General features: G+C 34.0%; 1 protein-coding gene across 1 annotated transcript in view; it reads right to left on the reverse strand.

Annotated features, from left to right (window-relative positions):
* LOC149081681 (cell adhesion molecule Dscam1-like) overlaps positions 1-19,815 on the reverse strand; it is a 226,242-nt gene that overhangs the window by 100,875 nt on the left and 105,552 nt on the right. Inside the window, exons 5-8 of the mRNA XM_089237083.1 lie at positions 16,038-16,155; positions 13,163-13,338; positions 4,432-4,704; positions 4,027-4,274 (exon numbers count right to left, since the gene is read on the reverse strand). Coding sequence (XP_089093209.1) covers positions 4,027-4,274; positions 4,432-4,704; positions 13,163-13,338; positions 16,038-16,155 — 815 coding nt within the window. The remainder of the gene's footprint in view (positions 1-4,026; positions 4,275-4,431; positions 4,705-13,162; positions 13,339-16,037; positions 16,156-19,815) is intronic.

A 19,815-nucleotide genomic window follows, 5' to 3' on the forward strand; every position in this document is an offset into this window, starting at 1 on the left:
TTTTAACGTATAATCCACGGATAAAACACAGGAAAATACGGTACCATTAACTTAATGATTCCAGTGATACATAAAATCTTCATAATCATCGATCCAGAGGCGATCCAAGATATCTAGCCAGAATTTTAGCACATACTATCACATGAATTAAATAATGTAGCAATAACATATCCTCCATCAAAATGAAGAATCAAAATTTATTTCTTTACTCATGAGCATCTTACTGAAGTAAATTTTATTGTCTAAAACGAATGCCTGGTTATAAGAATGAATTGTAAAAGGAAAAAGTATTCAAGCATAAAAATGTACATTACAATCAGTATCCAACGTTAATGGTGACCAGCAAATAACAAGATTCATCTTATTCATTCAAAAATAAAATTTCTCGATTCGAACACACGTTCAATTTGAAGTTTTTAAAATATTCTACACGAAATCAGAGAGAAGACTAATTGCATTAACGTGAGGCTTGGTTTCTTCTGCTTCGTTTCATTAAATTATGCAGCCGGAAAGTTTCTACCAAGAAAAAATTATTGTTCCTGAATTACCAACGTTTGAAAAAAAAAAAAAAAAGAAGTTTTCCGCCACAAACTGATACGATTTTTTATAAAAGTTAAACTAAACATGAAAAAGTTTTAGAAATGCATTTCGAAATGCATTTCGAAATGCATTTGGAAGTTACATTAAAATATTTCAGTTTAAATTATTCCTTACATGAGAAATTTTATTTTTGAATTAATAATACACGTAATGGACAAAATGTACTGTATATGTTACGCACAGTAAATGTGATAAATCCGGTTATTATACATAATAACGGGCTACTGCATGTGAAGTAAAGTCAATGGCGGTAGTCGGGAATCAAAGCAATATGGAGTTGCTCCAGACCATCTTAAACAGGATTGCAGCGTCGACAAATGAATGGGGCATGTCTTTTAGCGTTGACGAGTGTATGGCCGTCATGTTTACATCGGAAGAGCGCAGTTTCGGGGCAAGTTTTTGATTGTTTTAATAGAACCACATATTTCGAAGCCACAAACGTGCTTAGAAGCTTCTGTAACCTCTTTTACAATTCTTTCCACAGCTTGTGTGTGAAATGGAATTTTAAACTGCTTTCTACCTTTTATTAATACACCGTCAGTCAACTGCTTTGTAAAGGGGGATAGCAGTATCGATTAGTAAGGGACAATCCTATGTTCTGGTGTCGCAAGGTGTTTTTCTCTTAAATGAAATATCTTACCTCAGGGGTTCATGAACACAATTGCCGTTTAAAAATATGATAAACATATTGGGATAAATCAAGAAGCTATTCATTCTTATATGAGAAAACCACAATTTTTCATGAGCAATATATTTATATTTTATCATAATCATTGGTTTTTTATTGCCCTTATAGGGTTGTTGTACTTTTCATGTAGTTTAAATATATATTCGATTTCCATATTTTTCATGGGCATTTGTTTTTAGTCACCTCCGTTGGACATTTTTTCTGTTGTGGACATTGTATTGTATTTTTTCTTGTATTTGTTATATGCATAATCGCATTTTGATACGTTTGATAAATTTTTACAAATTAATTTTTAAATTTCATAATTTGATAATGATAAATTTTTACAAATTTATTAATTTTGCTGGCGATTCTGCTCAGTACTCAAGCGTCATCGGTATATTTAGTACAAAAAATTATTACCTTTACCGGTGATTATGCACAGTACTCAAGCTTTGTGTCGTTTGTAAACATGATAAATCGTACTTCATGATACATTATACATGATAAGTCACACATGTGCATCTTGGTACGATCGTAAAATTTGTTACCATTATGTATCGGGGCCCGGCTTCTTTCAACACAGATACCAGACTTATTTGAAATTATTATTTTTTCATATATATAAAACTCAACAATTTTACAAGCGTATTGTGCATAATCACAGATAAAAGCGATAAATTCTAAGCATTTGTGAAATTTACCATCGACAATCGATTATTATGCATATTAACCGTTAAAAGTGATGTTTTCAGTACTGCCGACGATTTGCGGGAATCATGCATAATATCCAGTAAAAGTGATAAATTAACTTCCTTAAACAAACTTACCAAGGTAAGCATGCATGATAGCCGGTTATTATATGTGATAACCAATCTATCGTATTTACCGTAACCTATACGTGGGACGTTTTTCCTTCAGGAAAAAGAAACATCGTAGAACGTTTCAAACGAATGCACGTATGAGAATTATAAAAGTGGAAAAAAAAAAATTGTGTGAAAAGAACTTCTGGGAATCTTGGAAAAAAAGGAAGCACGTTCCAATAAGAATTCATCGTTTGAACAATATCGTTGAAATGCGATTCAACATCTCTTCTTCCTGTAATCCATATTTACTACATGTAAAAGAAAGCAAAAAATGTTCTCATTTACTATAAAAGCTGTTTTTATCCTTGTATGATCATTTTGGTACGTGACCATCAAAAGAGATGCGTAACATAGAAAATATAAACCTAATTCTTCATCCTACGTGGGGTACTGTTGTAATATGATGTTTCTTGAGAAGTTTGTCTCCGGCTTATCGCTAAATATTTATTTTCTGGAAGCTTTCGATTCGTAACAGTTTTATTATATGTCTTTTTTTTTCTTCACTTTGTCGATCTCAAAGGATAATAAAAAACATGCTTTGAGATCGTTTCTGACTCTCTTATTCAGAAACAAAAAATAAATAAAATAAATCGCAAAATCTAAAAGAAATATTTCAGCCATGTGTAAAACATTATGTGTTTCTCATAATGTTTTTCATAACGTTGTTTGATTGCTTATTAGTCTGGTATAAATTTAATACACGGAGAGAGAGAGAGGGAGAGTTGCTGTTGGAGGGGTCATTGCGTGTTTCCCGCTTTGTTCAGATGTGTATGTGTCCAGAATTGTTAGTCAGACTAAATCTGATTTCGTCCGTAAAGAGTACTCGACCTCAATTTTTCAGCTTCGTCCGTAATTTTTTGCATACCAGTGTATATCTAGCCTCCGAAAGCGTTAATGAAGTTACCGTGAAGCTACTTTCCTCGTAGTACACAAAAGTGTTGTGCAGGAAACCACTTCACATGGATAACAACAAACTGAATTTTGTTAATCAAGTATCGATTTGAATTTTTCGTTTCCAATAAATACTTATAAATGCATAATGCGGTAACGCCAATTCAGCAATATGTCCATTACAACATAAATTTGGCGGCGACCGATAATAATGTGCTACCTCTCGCTATAACGATCACCTTCTCTTCAACGATATTTTTCTTGACCCGCATAGTATCGTTCTATCGACGTTTCATTGTAGCTGTTCTGTAAATAACGTGCAGTATTAAATTGATTTTTGTCTTTATCCATCTCAAGGGCAATGTGCAGACATTATCCGGAAGAGTATTGTATATCCATATGATCCCAGGTAATGACATATATATTTCCAGTTAATTATTATTTTTTTATATTCATTTATAAAAATATCTTCCAGGTGACGACGAAGAATGAATACGATAAAAATAACGAACTTTTAAATTTGCTTATACTAAAAAATCAAAAGTATTCCAATTTATTATGCCTATGAAATATTCACATACCTTGTATGAAATTCGAGAAAATATCAATTATGTGATTTGGATCTTAAAAAAATAAATGACGTAAGGTATGCGCGGTTTCTTTTCTAAGACGTGTAAAAATAATAAAACTCTATTGCGCTGTTGTTGTTATTGTCATTTCACTTGAGATCAATACCTGTTTGTTATTTTGGAAAGTGGAATAAGACACCACGGAAGTAATTCTTCGAAACATACAAAGAAAAAAATCAATTTAGAAATGAATATGTTTTTTTTTAGAAATATCTGATTTTGTCCGGAGTACAATGATGCTTTATTTTTTAAGAAACAAGATATCATGACTTCTTTCCTAAATTACCGATAACAATTCAGACTAATCAATCTGAAACGTATCGAGTTCATTGGACTCGAGTTATTAATGAATTACCATCTCCGTGTCTCATACCTGGCACTTGTATTCTCCACTGTCATCGGTCCTCGTTGAGCTGATGTTCATAAAACTCACGATTTGACCATTCGGATTTATCGCGTACGAATCGATGGAGTAACGTTGGGTTTCACTGACAAGCTCTTCGTTCAGATACCATGATATTCGTGGAGCTGGATTCCCCATTGCTACGCACTTCAGAGACACCAGTTCCCCTGGGTGTACGGTGATGTCTGAAGCTACAAAAACTAACGTCGGAGGTGCATCTGTAACAAATGAAATGCCGGCATAAATTGGAATTAGTTCTTTATGCAATCAATTATATGCAAGTTACAAAAGTTGTCATTTGCCTCCAGTTTGGATTCATAGTTTACTAGAAACGTCTTTGAGATTTTATACACATCAACATTTCGGAAAACTCACCGGCAATGTCAAGTTCCGCCGTTCCTTGAGCAGAATCTTTATCGTTTTGAGCAAAACATTGGTACATTCCTCTATCTTCACGACGGACAGAAGATATATGAAGAACGTCCGTGGAAAGGAGTCTGACCCTGGCATCAGCAGCCAAAATCGGCCTACGATCTTTGATCCAGAATATTTGATGTAATGGATAACCAGTCACGTTACAACTAAATGTCGCTTCCTGACCAACGGCCAACTCTAACCTGTTAGGCTGTAGACTCACTGAAAGCTGAGCTGTAAAAAAAGATTTCTATATCACATAGGTGGTTCCAACTTTGAATAAACTAATAAAACAAAGCATAATAGACAATTACTTAAAAAAATGGCAAAACTTGCTAAAAATGTCTGTGTTCATCTGTTAACTTTAAGGTAAGTGGTCATTTAAGTCTCATCCACAAAGTTGTTTGTATTAGTAGGTATGTCCCTTGAATGTCTGGATTTCTTTAAAAGAAACCTGAACACCAAAGTTACATAATTTAGAAAAAACAATTAAAATGAAGCGTATATATAACTGTTATAAAATAATGGAAGTTGAAAAAAAAAAAGATTGTTCATTTTTCGTGCCACGAAATTCACAAAGTGGTGAATGGTGATTGAAAACACACACCGGGAGGAGACCTTGACTGCATATGTTTGTTAATGTTTATGTGAATTTCTCGGAAAAAGCAGAATCTGCAAATGCCAAGTCTTGCTCTCAACCAATTATTGATACTTTTCAAATGGAAAGATTCCCAGAAATATCAAACAGGATTATTTGGTGATAGTGTCAATCTGCAGTCCGATAATGTGATCATCATTCCGGACAAAACTGTGCCAGTTTTAACAAATTCTCAATGAACAATACTGTCACTTTCTCCATATTCAATTGGTCTCAAGAGTTTTTCAACTTTTGCGTCCTCTCAATCCGCATCTTGGAGGGGGAAGAAAAGCTTTCGGCCGTGACAAAAAAAAATTCAGATAGTTTACCCAAAGGTACTATCCAACCTAACTTTGAATTGCCGCCAGATAAGATGAATGGGTTACATAGGCTGATGTTAGATAAATAATGCAGCATAAGAAAACAGATTTATCTCCCGTACTTTTTTCATGAATTAAATGAGACCGAATATTTATCGGATGTCCCTCGTGTACCTTTCAACGAGAACAACGGGGACATTACATATCACGTAGAAAGCCTATTTTATTCATTGACTGTTCTTGAGAGTACAGTATAAAAACTAAACCATTTTCTGGATGTCTGCAAAGTATCTCAACGACATGCTTTCCAGAAATAATTTGAAATTACTACATTGGCACTTGAATTCAAATTCCCAGATTGCATATAACAAGTTAGGTTTGAAGAAAAATATGAAAGTTGCCGAATTTTACGCTCTATAAAGCAGTGATTGCCCGTGGGCATTAACACCCCCTGGATAACAATGGAATGTTCCAGGGGGCGGTAGAAGCTACGGATATAACATAGGATTCTATGTAGTAGATTGCGTTGGGGGCGATGGGACAAAAAAGTTGAGGAAACTATGCTGTAAAGCATATATTTCGTATGAAAGTATTATTGATCCACATGTGTCACGTAAATATAGTAGGTATGAATGATAAGGCCGGGTTTTCAGCATGCTACATTCATCAAGAATATTGGCCAATTAACAGGGAATCTTTCTTGATTTTAAAGGCACTTTTGATGGTTTCTTTAAAGAATTTTAGGATGTTTGATTCTCTATGATGTTTACTTATGTCATGAATGAAGATGATCTAATGTATATAAAGCCCTATTGCGATGTTACTAGTCAATGACTTCTCATCTTTAAGGTGAACTTGTGCGGAATTTATTTTCATTCTTACCATCCGTAAGTACCTCTTCACATGCGCAATGCAGTTGCGATTCACTTGAGTTACAGAATAATCGTTAAATTGTATAAAAAATTATTTAGAATGATCGTTTTATTACGCACGTATGATCATTGAAGAGTTAGCACGATTTTTTTCATTCACCCTTATTTAAAGCAAAATATTTCCCAGAAATTTCCGTATAGGTTTTATCTCCTTAACCAGCCGGTATTGTAGTTAGTACCACTCTCCTTCCCCCCCCCTTTTTTGGAGCATCATTAACGAAGTACTAAACCAAAGGAGCACGTGTCCAATTCGAATTCTTAGGAAATATTTCATTCGGGAACGTTTCAGACGAAGAAAGAGATTAGAAAACGGTGGTTGGCAATAATTTTTGAAATGGTCTCGAATTACGTCGAGTGCTTTCGATGGGCGATTTCTCTGGTTTCATCTCGAGGAAAAGAATGCAAATGCACTCAAGTTTCTTCTCTTTTCATTTTATTTTATTATTATTATTATTATTTTTTTTTACGTCATTTACTCGCAAACATCTTTTGTGACTGAAATGTTTCAAAGTAATGTCTCCGGAGCTATACGACTCTTTCTTTTTTATTACTACTTCCCTTTTTTTTCTCCTTACGTTCAATGCGATTCGAAAGTATTTCTCTTTTTTTTTTCATACTAGTACTGCTTTAAGCAATTTCTTGAAATTTAAATGAAGTAGGAACTTTTTTTTTTCTTATTCTTCTTGAATTATTTCCATTTCCTCAGAGAAAAAAAGGGAAGAAACTATGCAACATTTTCTACAGTTTATTGGCATTATTTTATTTCACTTATTCTTATTTTTTAAGGAAAATTTCTTAGGAAATTGTTAAAACTTCCGTCGATATAGTATTCCCGGATAAAATCAAGTAAAATTTCCAATACACTGAGTGCAACTCTTGCAGATCCTGGGAATGTAAAATGGAGCAGGGATATATACATTTAAATCACTTCGATCAACGACTCTCTATCTTCTTTTCTTTTCAAATATATTTTCTTTCTTTATTAAGACATTTTTCTTTTAATGAAAACGCTGTCGGATTTATTTTTAGGAAAACCTATCCAGTATGAATAATGGTATTCCATTATATAAAACTCGATCTGGTAAATTTAGAAAATCCCATAGTTACATTAATATTTCGTAAAAACATACTCATATTGTTGAATATATTACTGTTTCACTTGTAAGAGAAATCACTAGCGATATTTTATAGGGGGGTGAGTTTTGATTTTACTTTTTAGCAACCGAGTGTATCATTATAGGTAATATATTTTGGTATACAATTTTCGATAATAGATGATTGTATCATCCTGTATCATTGTTTCTGAATTCAAGGTTACAGACAATCCCAAGACTTCAACTAAATCTGTTTTAGTTTTATTCAGTTCTATAGAATATCAGTTGAAAACCATTCGATTGATGTGTGTGTCTTCCATATTTCTTTTCACTAAAGCATACTATTCCAATCTTTCCTCTCTTGCTAATCGAAGCATCTGCTTTTTAACGCAATAGGAAAAATTATTTCATGCTGAAGCTACTTCAAAGGCGCTATACTTCCACCTCCAAGATCTTCAACTTCTTCACCGCATACACTGCATTTAAAAGGGATGTTGTGTGTGTGTGTGTCTAGTAATTAAGTTTAATTAATCAAGAATTAACAACGAAATATATTGAATCCGAATAAGTATTCGGATTCAATATACTTCGTTGCTCTAATACTGATGAAGTTAATCGATAAAGGAGATAAAAATTTAATGTTCCAGTAATCGTTTAGCGCAAGATCACATATGACTTTCGGAACATTCCAGAAATTAGTATATAAGCCAGTATTAAACGTTTCGCCTGAGAAAATTATAGAAATCGTACAGAGAAATTGAATTATGTTTTACTTATCAACACCTTATCCCGTACCCGGATTCAAATCTGAAGTCACGTGATGATAAACACGAATTTCATCACTACTACTAAACCAAACATACACCTTGTTGCGGATCTTCTAACGAACTGGTGCATGTTGGAATGTGCGTGCCCGTGTTGTGATTTTAACATGAAGTGTCTCTGTGCAATGCTTGTTATAGTGCTGCCAGCTTCCATCTATTTATCGAACTATGAGTGAATTTTATTGAAGATTTATACCGTTGCAGTCCTGCTGCTCTCTGCCGAGAGACTTTAAAACGAGATTAAAAAGAGATCAGCTCGCATTCGCGCTTCGAAGTTTGGAATCATAGTGCTGCCATATTTCATCTATTTCTCGAACTATGATTGGAATTTACAGAAAACCAACTTCAACCGACCACCACTGTGGTGCCGGTAGGGTTCAAAACCCATGTCCTCGGCGCTTTACTACTGCGCTAAACTGGCTGGCGAAGTAGTCTTTCGTGATAAAAATAAAATTTTGCTGAAGTCATGGTATCGCTCAATAATTTTCAAAAGTTCAGTACATTTCTAAAAATAATCGGTTTCATATCTTGCATTTACATCGAGGCAGAAGAATCTCACCTGATGAAAAAAAAAATCTGATTAACGATGCTGTTTATATTACCGATTTTAGTGAACATAATAAATTTAAACAAGCATCATTGAAAAAACGGGACAAATGCATAAAAAGAAATTCAGAAAGATTGTTTCAGACATTTTACTGGTCCTTGATTTCAGAATGTTTGAGGAACACTGGCTTAACGTAACAAAATTTCTACAGGGTGTATCGACGTTTTGTTTGTATGTGTTTTACGTGTGTTTTTCACTTTAGGTTTTTATCTATATGTACTCCAAGATACACACTTTTATTGTTGTAAAACACATTTAATATATTTAGTGGGGAAATTTCAAATTTGCATTTTAATCTTTCAAGTGGCCAACCAGTCTCCACATTAGAAAAATACCGTATGAATACCACAACCGATACATAAAATGCAATATAAATACCATAAATGCATCGTTTTACTTCTTAGAAAGAAGAATTAATGCCACTTCAAATTCACTAACAACTTATATATATGAAATATTTTCGAAACGAATCAGCCTTAAGACAAAAATTTTATTCCCTCGACTATTTCTTTACACGTACCACCCTGCAAATACCCGTCAGCAATAAATTTAAAAAAATATATTTCTATTATAGTTCTTTTTCTTCTATCTCCTATCACATTTTTCTTTATAAAATCAAGAAAAAAATTACTTTTATTTCATCTTATTTTAGAATAATGATATTGTTCATGAGAAAAAAAAGAAACCATTTAATCATTTTTATTTCACCCGAAGGAAACGAAATTTTCTAAAACTTATTTAATAAGATAAATATATTCTTATCTTTATTCATAGGAATCGTATTCGAAATGTCTTTGTGTGATTCCATTTACATGTTGTTTATGAATTTTAATTTTCTTATTTACCATAATTACAATAGTATCCGTAGGAACGTGTTTTTAAAAATTGTAATTAACATGTTTAATTTGCATAAACTAATTCATTTTACTTTCAAATAATTAAAACCAACGTGACAGGTATGATAGAAAAAAAAAATCGCAAAATATTGCCGCATCAAAGGATTCGTTTCCGCCAAGATTCAATTTGAAAGCGTATTTTATTGGAGATTTGCAAATTATTCATAATTCTCTCGTACTAGTATATTTTTTTTCACCTCATTTACAGGTAATTAACACTCAGGGGATTTCCCAATCAAGCCTTTTTCATCATCAAGAATTTTGCTTGTGATCAAATTAGTGAATGATAAGTAAGATTAGAGCTCGAAACTTGATATCGCTTCATCATATCCTCTATCTTAGATCCGACAGAATCCTTTGTAAAGTGACACTCGTATGAATTTTATGAAAATATTATGCGCATAAATCTTATTTTACCCAATTTAAATTTTCAAGTTATTTATTAATTTAAATATTTTGAGTTTCAGTTATAATCCTGCTTTCCGTTAGAAAATTTTGTTGCATAGGTTTTATTATTTTTACCTTCACCTTATTTCGTATTATTATTCGTCTTATTACTTATACTCACGCCTCATTATTTACCGTTGTCAGAGTAATAAGAAGTTCGAGTCACTGTCATAACACTTTAAGGTATATTTTGTTGTAAATATTTCACAATATCTCCTAAAAAGTAGATGAAAAAATTGGGGTTTCTCATTTTTCGGAATACAACGCGTATTCATATATAAAGTGGTGAATTTTAATAATATAAGATAAAGCCTGCAGCTTATAAGTAATTTGTAGAAAACCTCTTCTTTTTTGATTTTGAAACTTATAGAATCTCAAAGCTTCCAATTCATCTAAATAACAAAATTGTGGATATTGTCAAGGTATAAATTCTAAAAAAAAAATCATGGTATTTCTTAATTGGTATTGTTAGGAGGTTCTTTTTTTTCTTGAAATTTTACTTGGAATGGTTTGCATTCAAAGTCAAATGCATAAATGAACGATATAGTAAGTGCTATAAAATCTCGAATATTTAAGATGATATTATTTCTGTTCAATATCCAAACTATTTATACGGTGTCTTATAAATCCGTAAATTCATAACAATTGAAGGGATTGGTATATTTCAATTCGGCGTGAGAAGAGGTAATCTCACGAAGGGGAATTTTTTGGTCCAAAAAAATGTTAGTTCAAATTTGTGACGATAAAGGTGCTGCATGACAGCAAATCACATATTCTTAGACATTAATCTTTCTTCAATCTCTTATATGTCCGAAATGTTCACAAACTTCAACCGGCTGAGGTCACACGACCTCAGCAACAGTGCTCTATCCACTGTCAACATTCAAGAACTTATATAATCCGTAGTAATAGGCATTTCAGAAATAAGCTGTTAATCGTACTCCCTGAATTTCATAGGATTCCGATTTGCTTGTTTCCAGTAATTGGCATTCGCGCAGCGCCCTCTATCGACAATAATTTGAACTATTTTCTACCCTTCCAAAATATACCAATTCCTGCGATTTTTTATGGATTTTCAAACTACTTCCGCTGCCGCAAAATCTAGCACAATAGCATGCGATCATTAAAGATACGTAAATTTCGCAAATTAAAAATTACAATTTTGCGAAAAAATATTTCGAAATCGGAAATTTCACATTTATTCGCAGAGAAAATCTAATCAGAAATTTTTGCATTTCTAAAAACGACGCAATCTTTCTTTCAAGTATAATTGCGGGTGATTTTTAATTATGATATGTTTTTAATTTAAATTATTAGCTGCCCTTTTGTAAAAGGAGGGCAAAATACCAAAATTTTTGTTTTTTACATTTGAATTTTACTACCATTTTTTAATCGTACTTACGACGGAAAGCAGGAGCATACCGGAACATGATGTTATTGTGCATATATGTTACGGTGAATGCGATAAATGCGGTTATTTTATATAATATATACATAATAACCGGTTATTATGCATACTTTTCGAGCATTCTGTTAAGTTCGATAAATTTCCGTAAATTTAGATTTTTTTACCGGCGATACGCATAGCACCAAAACGTCATTCAAAAATTTGATACGTACTAAAAAATGCTTACTTTTACGGGCGATTATTAATAATACGCAAACGTCACGTCGTTGGTAAACACGATGCATCATACTATACGATATCTCATATATGAAAAATCATACATGTATTGCACAATTATATCGGGGTATGACTGGACAAAATGACAAAAATAATTGACAACAAAAGCTGAGACACCTGCTGACCGATATTTGCAGGTAAGAATGAAGATAAAACAAAAAGTCTCACGAACGTTTATTACACCGCATTTCATGTGATGCACAAAGAGACTATCAGAAGAATTTTGACAATACAAAATCAATTCTGGCAATGTTGATAATATTATACAGTGAATGTGTTCTGATATATATGGGAGGGTCAGCGTGACTCCCTTCCGTCTATCTAGGTATATTCTTGTGTTTCTCCGTTGCTAAGAAAAATATTAGAAAAAAGCTTTGATGTATGATAAAAAAACATGGTAATTCTGGAAATTTCGAGAAATTTGAAAACTTCTGGTTTATTTTTACTTGAGATATGGGAGCAGAAAGAGCGCGCACAGTTACACAGACCACGTCTGTCTTTCTATAGTGTTTACAGACCATTAACTTACTCCACATCACTTGCGTGAATGGGTAGTGTGATCGTTCCGAATTGTAATTGTCCTCCCATAGTTTTCTCATGTCAGTGTGTACCCGGCCTTATAGGACGCGAAAAAGAAGTCAACCGAGCACGTATTATACGTTACACGAGTTAGATCTTCTATCTCAAGATTGCATGTACCACATACATATTTCGTGAAATAATCGCATGCGAAAAGGTGAAAAAGTTTGTGCTTGAGCAAGGGAATATTCGCTTTTAAGCACTTAAGCACAAAATAGTTGACGCTCATTTTCACGAACCCGTAAGGACTAGAATAATTAGTTCATAAAATCGAGAGTCCGTTAATGGGGAAGTCGTTTCAAGGAATGCTACATTGTTTGGGATCAGAAGACTGGTTCGTAAAACTGAGCGCTGACTGTAATGGGACTCAAGGTTCAAGTACCGAGCGAAATAATGACCAATTTTCGCTTTTAAAACTGCAAATTATCGATATTTCACGAAAAAGTGTTTATTTCTCAAAACTCCCCAATTTCGCACTATCGCATCTATTTCGTAAATACGAAATTTACGTATCCCTAGTGATCAAACACGTTGATTTCTCCGTAGTTATTGAAAATTTTGAAAAATTTGCCTTACGTAGAACGAAAATACAATTTGGTATTAGTCTGATCTGTGTTTAGACAGAACATCTTATTGAGCTTGCATGCAAGTATTTTCAGATTGTGTACGAACCCGTCACAATTAGATGTGTCTGGAGGCGCTTTTCGCCGATGCTGTTCCTCGCTATACATTGGTACTGCCCTCCGTCAGATTTACTCACGCGTTGAATTGTAAGAATTCCCTGGTTAATCCAAACTCGGCCGTTCGTTTCGACAGGTCGAAGCAAACCTGAAGAATCTTTCATCCACCTATTGCAAATACAAACCACAAGTCGAATAATTAAAAGAAAAATCAAATATTTCAAAGTACAGAGTGATCCAAAACTAACGCAACCCTTGTGAAATATTTAATTTTCGAAACGCTACAAGAAGGGAATGAACCGGTAAACTGTACTCCTTCGAACAAAAGAACATTTAAGGATACAAAAGCAACATTCGCTGCAAAATTACACAAAAGATGTTCAAAATATTAAACTACTTTTTTGAATACAAACTTGAATCATTTTTACCATATTTGTGACCACTTTTCTCAGTGTTTGAGATTTTTTTTCTTCGGTGTCTCACTGAATACAGTGATACCCAGGCTACAGAAGATGATTCGTTCCGGAATCACGATATTTATCAGAAATGTGATTTCCCACAGGTTCCTATACGAAATCACTTGATTCGTTCCAGTTTCTGCCCAAAATTCAAGGATAAGTTTTTCAAATCAACAAGGAAAGCTATAGAAAAGACAAAGCTGACCGAAGGCTAAAATTAAAGCTTGAAAATTGGATAAATTAGAATCTAAACGAAGATGAGAGATGCTAAAAATGTCTTTATTTCACACTTGACACAACCCAATCGAGTTCACAGGCGTCCCCAACTACTTCTCATTTGGCCAGCTTATTTCACAGTGAATCTTCCTATGATCTCTTACTATGTCCAGACTATTCAGTTTGATCCTGAGAGTCTTGTACTGAACGAACACGTTCTCAGAAGACGTGGGCTCCTTTTTTCAATGCATTGTTTTTGGTGAACCTTTCATCTACATGAAAAGGGTTCAAAAAATTTCAGAAAGAGAAGTGTGGGTACACGTGAAAAATGATTCCGAGGTGGACAAGAGTTAATCGGGTTCTAGTGACAGTAATTAGGATGATGATTGGCGTGAAAATACACCTCACGGAGAGGCTGTTATATTATTGCACGCGCATCCATATCAACGGAATTGTTCGTTAGCTGAGACAGAGAAACCATGAAAAAATTCGTAAGCCGAGGTACCACTGTCTTCTTTCGTAAGTTCAAATGCTAGAATTTTCGTCGCAACCACATTCTGGTGTTTCTACTTCAAACGCAGCCTTTTAGATAAGATCAAGCTTCATTCGTAAAAAGCAGAAACAAGCTGCCCAATTTCATTTTGATCAATGACTGATCTTAGACATTCATGATATATCTTATAAGCTTTATATAATAAAAGCTTTCAATTCTTTAATAATACGGTAATAATAAGATAAGGGTGTTGAACATTGATTTCTTCAGGGTTCTTGTGAACAGTCGCATGTGGAAATCTGTCATGACAGCTTTCTTTCATTCTTTGAAGGAAAGTCAGAAACTTTCTTCGCTTCATGAATTTCTTGCCAGCCTAATTAGGGATGGACGCTTACTTTCCCGCAGGTCCTCAACACCTACAGTTTCGGGAAACGTGATACTAATCGGAAGATTGTTAGGATTGCATAAAACATGCTTTGCTCATGGGGGGGGGGGGAAACAATATTGACCACACATCTGACTAAAAGCAACTGAGAGTATCAGTAATTTACCAAAAGGAAATGCATCAACAATTAGTAGAATTAAAAAAAAAGAAATACAGGGCATCCATAATCAAAAGACCCTATTTTAAAGTAGTCTACCGGAATATATATACTATATCCGAAAAAATTCCGGTTGCAAACACAATGACTATACATCTCGTTTTGTCTAAGGGGTGAATGGTTAACGGGTAAAATGCGACAACTATTTTACTTTCCTACATAATCGGTTGCAAAATGGTAAATCGTGCCCATTTTTGTTATTCTATTCCAAAACGGGCCTTTTTTTTGCTTTGAAGCTAAAGTTCTGTGTTTTTATTATTCAGCCATTGTGAGGCGTTAGAATGGAACAGTCTAATATTCATCACAAATTATGATGTGCATATACTTCATAACGAGTTGCGTGAGGTTTTGATCACTCTGTTCTTATTTGGAGGAAATAAAACCACAGTACATCCATCAATATATCTCTAATGTAATTAAAAGGAATTAAGTTCCGAAAATTCATTGACCGCTTCGCAATTGAATTTAATTAAAAATAGGAATTGAATATACAAATACAAATACAAAGGCCACAACGGGATAAGATGCCCAACTAGGTAGCTGAAAACAGATACCCACGAAAAATGTTGATGCCGGATAAAAATCTAAACTATACCAAAAATACAGTAACCCAATAAGAGCAATAAAAACCAATATAATTATTTCAAAAAATAAATGCACTGCCAATAAAAAATTATGGCTGTCTCATCTAAGTATCTAAGCTTCTCGATTCATCGCAATATGTTTATCGTGCCACAATTGTGTTAGAATTTACTATACCCCCGGGGGTAATCTATTCCATTTATTAACAACCCTATTAGAGGAAAAACTCGCTGCGACAGCACAAATTAGAATTGTCCCTCACTAATGGGTGCTGGTGTCCTTTTGCCGAAGCAGTCGATTGACGATGTATTAATAACTCATGGTCCATTTTTTATCCATGCCGTTGAAAATTTTAAATACTAATCATCTCCCGACATCTGCGTTCTTTCAATGTAAACATTTTCAAGAAAAATCAAGTGTCTCTTCATAGCTTAAGCCCCGTGTGTCATTAAGAGCATGCGCGTGGGTCTTTTCTGTATCCCCCTAAAATGGATTTCTTAACATCGTGTTACTTACTTGTAACTAGGTGGAGGGTTTCCCTGTGCGACACATGGAAGCTGGGTCGTCGATCCTTCTTCAGCTCGAACTTGGGATCTGCTGTATGTAATCCTTGGTAACGTCGAAATATGCGGTTCTATTAAAACAATCAAAAAAATATTCCAAATTTAAACATCGAACTCTTGAAATATTGAAAATTTTATATGTATCGAAACGATATATTTACAAATCGTAAATATGCATTATTTCCATATGAAGAAAAATATGAATAAAACCCATTGTGATAAGATTTTCAAATGCTCTGATTTCCTTATACATGATCATAGTGGTTTGTAACTCTGAATGGCTTTACACCCACAACGAACTTCATATGATTATTATTTAAATTTATAGGTATACACGGGGCGAGTGATTGATAAAATAGTCTCAATCCTATAAAACTTCCTTCATGTACACGAGTTTCTATGTACAGTAAAACCTCTGTTTTTCTGACACTGGTGGGACAAAAAAATTCGTCCGTAGAAGAGAGGGTGACCTTTTACGCATTTCTGACTGACGTTGCATTTGCTCAGCGCTTTATTAAAAAATTCTTTTTTTTCAAATATTTTCATTCAAATTTCTGTATGAAAATTTTAAAACATTACATTTTTGGTAACTAAAAAATCTAATGAGTGTCTTGATATTTTATAATTTTCTTTGCAAAGAAATTTGATTTATTATAAATTTTCAAAAATGAAATTTTCACAAATTTTATTCTAATTTCCTAATTTTTTTTTCTTGACCATGAACAGAAATACTTTTTTTTACCACATGGTCTACATGGTACATGAGGTTTCCAAAAATTATGATTATTAATTATTTTCAGTAATTTAACATAATTAATTTACATTAATGAGAAAATTCAGCACCTCACGACACAGTGCGTGAAATTAGGAAGGCAGATTCATGTGTCTCCAGTGGTGTAGATGGTAGCATGCTTGCCCGGTATGCAAGAGGGCCTGGGTTCGAGTCCCGGCGGAGACGTGATGACTTTTCTTTCCGAGCTCACCTCAGCATAATATCCGGAAAATAACTGTTTCCTTGATATCTCTGGCTGAGAAAAAAGCCATCTAAATCTCTCAAAAACCGTCCCACCCGGGGGCCATTTCCTGAAGTTAAGAGAGGCTACTAATGCCTCTACTTCAGCGCCTCACGACACAGTGCGTGAAATTAGGAAGGCAGATTCATGTGTCTCCAGTGGTGTAGATGGTAGCATGCTTGCCCGGTATGCAAGGGGGCCTGGGTTCGAGTCCCGGCGGAGACGTGATGACTTTTCTTTCCGAGCTCACCTCAGCATAATATCCGGAAAATAACTGTTTCCTTGATTAATGAGAAAGTTAATGAACTGAAAATTTACGTTGATTACAGAGAAAGACATGATAAATCGATGTACAATTTTTTGAAACTTCGAAAATGTGTTAAACAAGTCATCATACATAATAAAAAGTTGCCTGATTTGTTCACAAATTGTAAGAGCGGCAAGAATGGGTTAATCAAGGATTTGAAAAGCATAATTCTATTCTTGTGACAGCATCTGAAGGGTGTCTGTTAAGACGGGTTTTACTGTATTTCAAATACTTAAAATGTAAACAATATAATGCCTATACAGGGAGGGACTGTCCTATAAGTCCTAATGCGGCTTTGGTCTCATCAATCGTTCATCGTAGAGGCGAAAAAATTATGGAAATGTGTTCAGAAATCACCCTGTAACAGTTTTGAGAGTGAAAATACAGTGTGTTACAGGAAATAAAATAAATCTAAAATTTTATATAGACACCCTATCATAAAAAACTCAAACAGACAGAAAGTTCTTGCTCTTCTTTTTCTGAGGCCAACAAAAAATTATTATTATAAGTGCAATATTCGCTGAGATATTTTAATTCAGAAACCTGTGAAAAGTTGCAAAAGAACAGCATAAACTAACGGACAATACTCTTTACCCTCATTTATGTTGTTCTTTCTCAACTTTGCTCAAATTTTTAAATTCAAATATATAGTGAATATTTGCACTTAGAAACATATGTTTTTTTTCTTGTTGGCTTTAAGAATGACACAGCAACAATTTTCTATTCAGGACAGAGTGTCCATATAAAAATTTATATTTTTTATTTTGTGACACGGTGTCTTTTCACTCTCAAAACTCGTACAGGACTAATCATAGACAAATATTCGGCACTTTTTAAACTGTAACCGAAACTCTAAGACGGATGGTTAAGAACGTGTTATAAAGGCCATATTAGGACACTGTATAAAAAGACCGGAATGAAATTGCCTTGTAATATCGTCAAATTACTTTTTCATTGAAATTATTTTTCAGAAAATATACTCACTTTGATAGTTAATGAAACCTGATTATATTTTTCATACTTGAAAGGTCTGTAAATCATCAACTTGAATTGTAACGACACATCGGTTAAAACGACAACATTCCTCAGAATATCCAATGTCGTTGTAACCGAGTTCGACTGTGATTATAACTGACTACTTTTTATGGTTTCCTAGTGGAGAGTACACTCGTATACGAAAAGCAAAAATAATCATTTATAAGTAACTTTTTGGCTATATTAACTCTCCTCTCAGGGTTAGTAGCCTGCTCAATCATCCTGTGATGAATTTAACTTGTTTTTCCCTTTTTAACATGAAGTTCTTAAGATGGCGTATATATAGCGCTGCTCATACAGCGTACATATATATTCTAGTTTTTTTTATTTCACTGTGTCTACTATATGTGATGAATGCACATTGTTGAATAGAGCCAGTGTGCTTGCCTGCTACCAAGCACAATTATGTCAGTGATTGTGGGTTCGAACCCAAATACAGTCAAACCTCGTTAATGAGTCACTCTTGGGAGAGCAAAAATATGACTTAGTGGAGTGACTTGTTAAACGGAGTAAGAAATAGCTGTGCCAATTCCTGCCTGAGTGACGTGTTAACCGGATGACGCACTAACGAGGTTTGACTGTACTCTATGTGTATCACATCTTTTCGATTATATTATGCAGTTAAACCTACACGAAACGGGACGTGAAGAGACTGAAAAAATATTCCATTTTTGAAATTCCGTTTAAAAAAGAAGGTACACATAAAAGCATTAATCAATGAAGGGACTATTCTTTGATTCCGTTGAAGCAGGTTTCCGTCTCATAATGTGTCATAGGCCAGGGTTACACTATAAAAGTTTAATAAAATATATTTCACAAAAATTAAACAAAAAAACAACCAACGAGCCTGTTGGTTAAGTTCACTCGAATTCAATCAATGCATTTAGTGGTGGCATTTTTTTTCCATTTGTGTGTAAAATATTTTATCAAACTACTATAGTGTAATCCCGGCCTAAGACAGGCTTCACTGTATTTGCAACGTGCGAGTTTGAGTATTATCTTTCTTGCACAGTGAACTGAAAAAAGGGAAATATTTTCCAGAATTTTAACAGTGAAGCTTTGAGAGACGCATTTCTCAGAACCTTCCGCCGCAGTAGTGGTGGAAATATTGTAATTGGCAGAGCAAACTCTCAAGTCCAAATGTTTTTCTACAGGTACAAATGTTTCATGGAATCAATGAATATCAAAACGAAAATGCGTTAGCAAAGTACCTGGCTAAAGGCAGACTAATTTATATGTTTTGTCTAAAATTGCTCTCGTGAAGCGTTTCTATAAAAACCAAAGCACATCTAACTTAATATTTGAGAAACGATCACATTAATAGTCGAACCAAAGTAATAGACATATACGTGATTCCGCACACGTTTGATGAATAT

The sequence above is a fragment of the Pholcus phalangioides genome, unplaced genomic scaffold, assembly GCF_987345545.1.
Source record: "Pholcus phalangioides strain wild (caught in Gottingen) unplaced genomic scaffold, Ppha-v1.0 ptg000009l_1, whole genome shotgun sequence".
Taxonomy (NCBI): Eukaryota; Metazoa; Arthropoda; class Arachnida; order Araneae; family Pholcidae; genus Pholcus; species Pholcus phalangioides.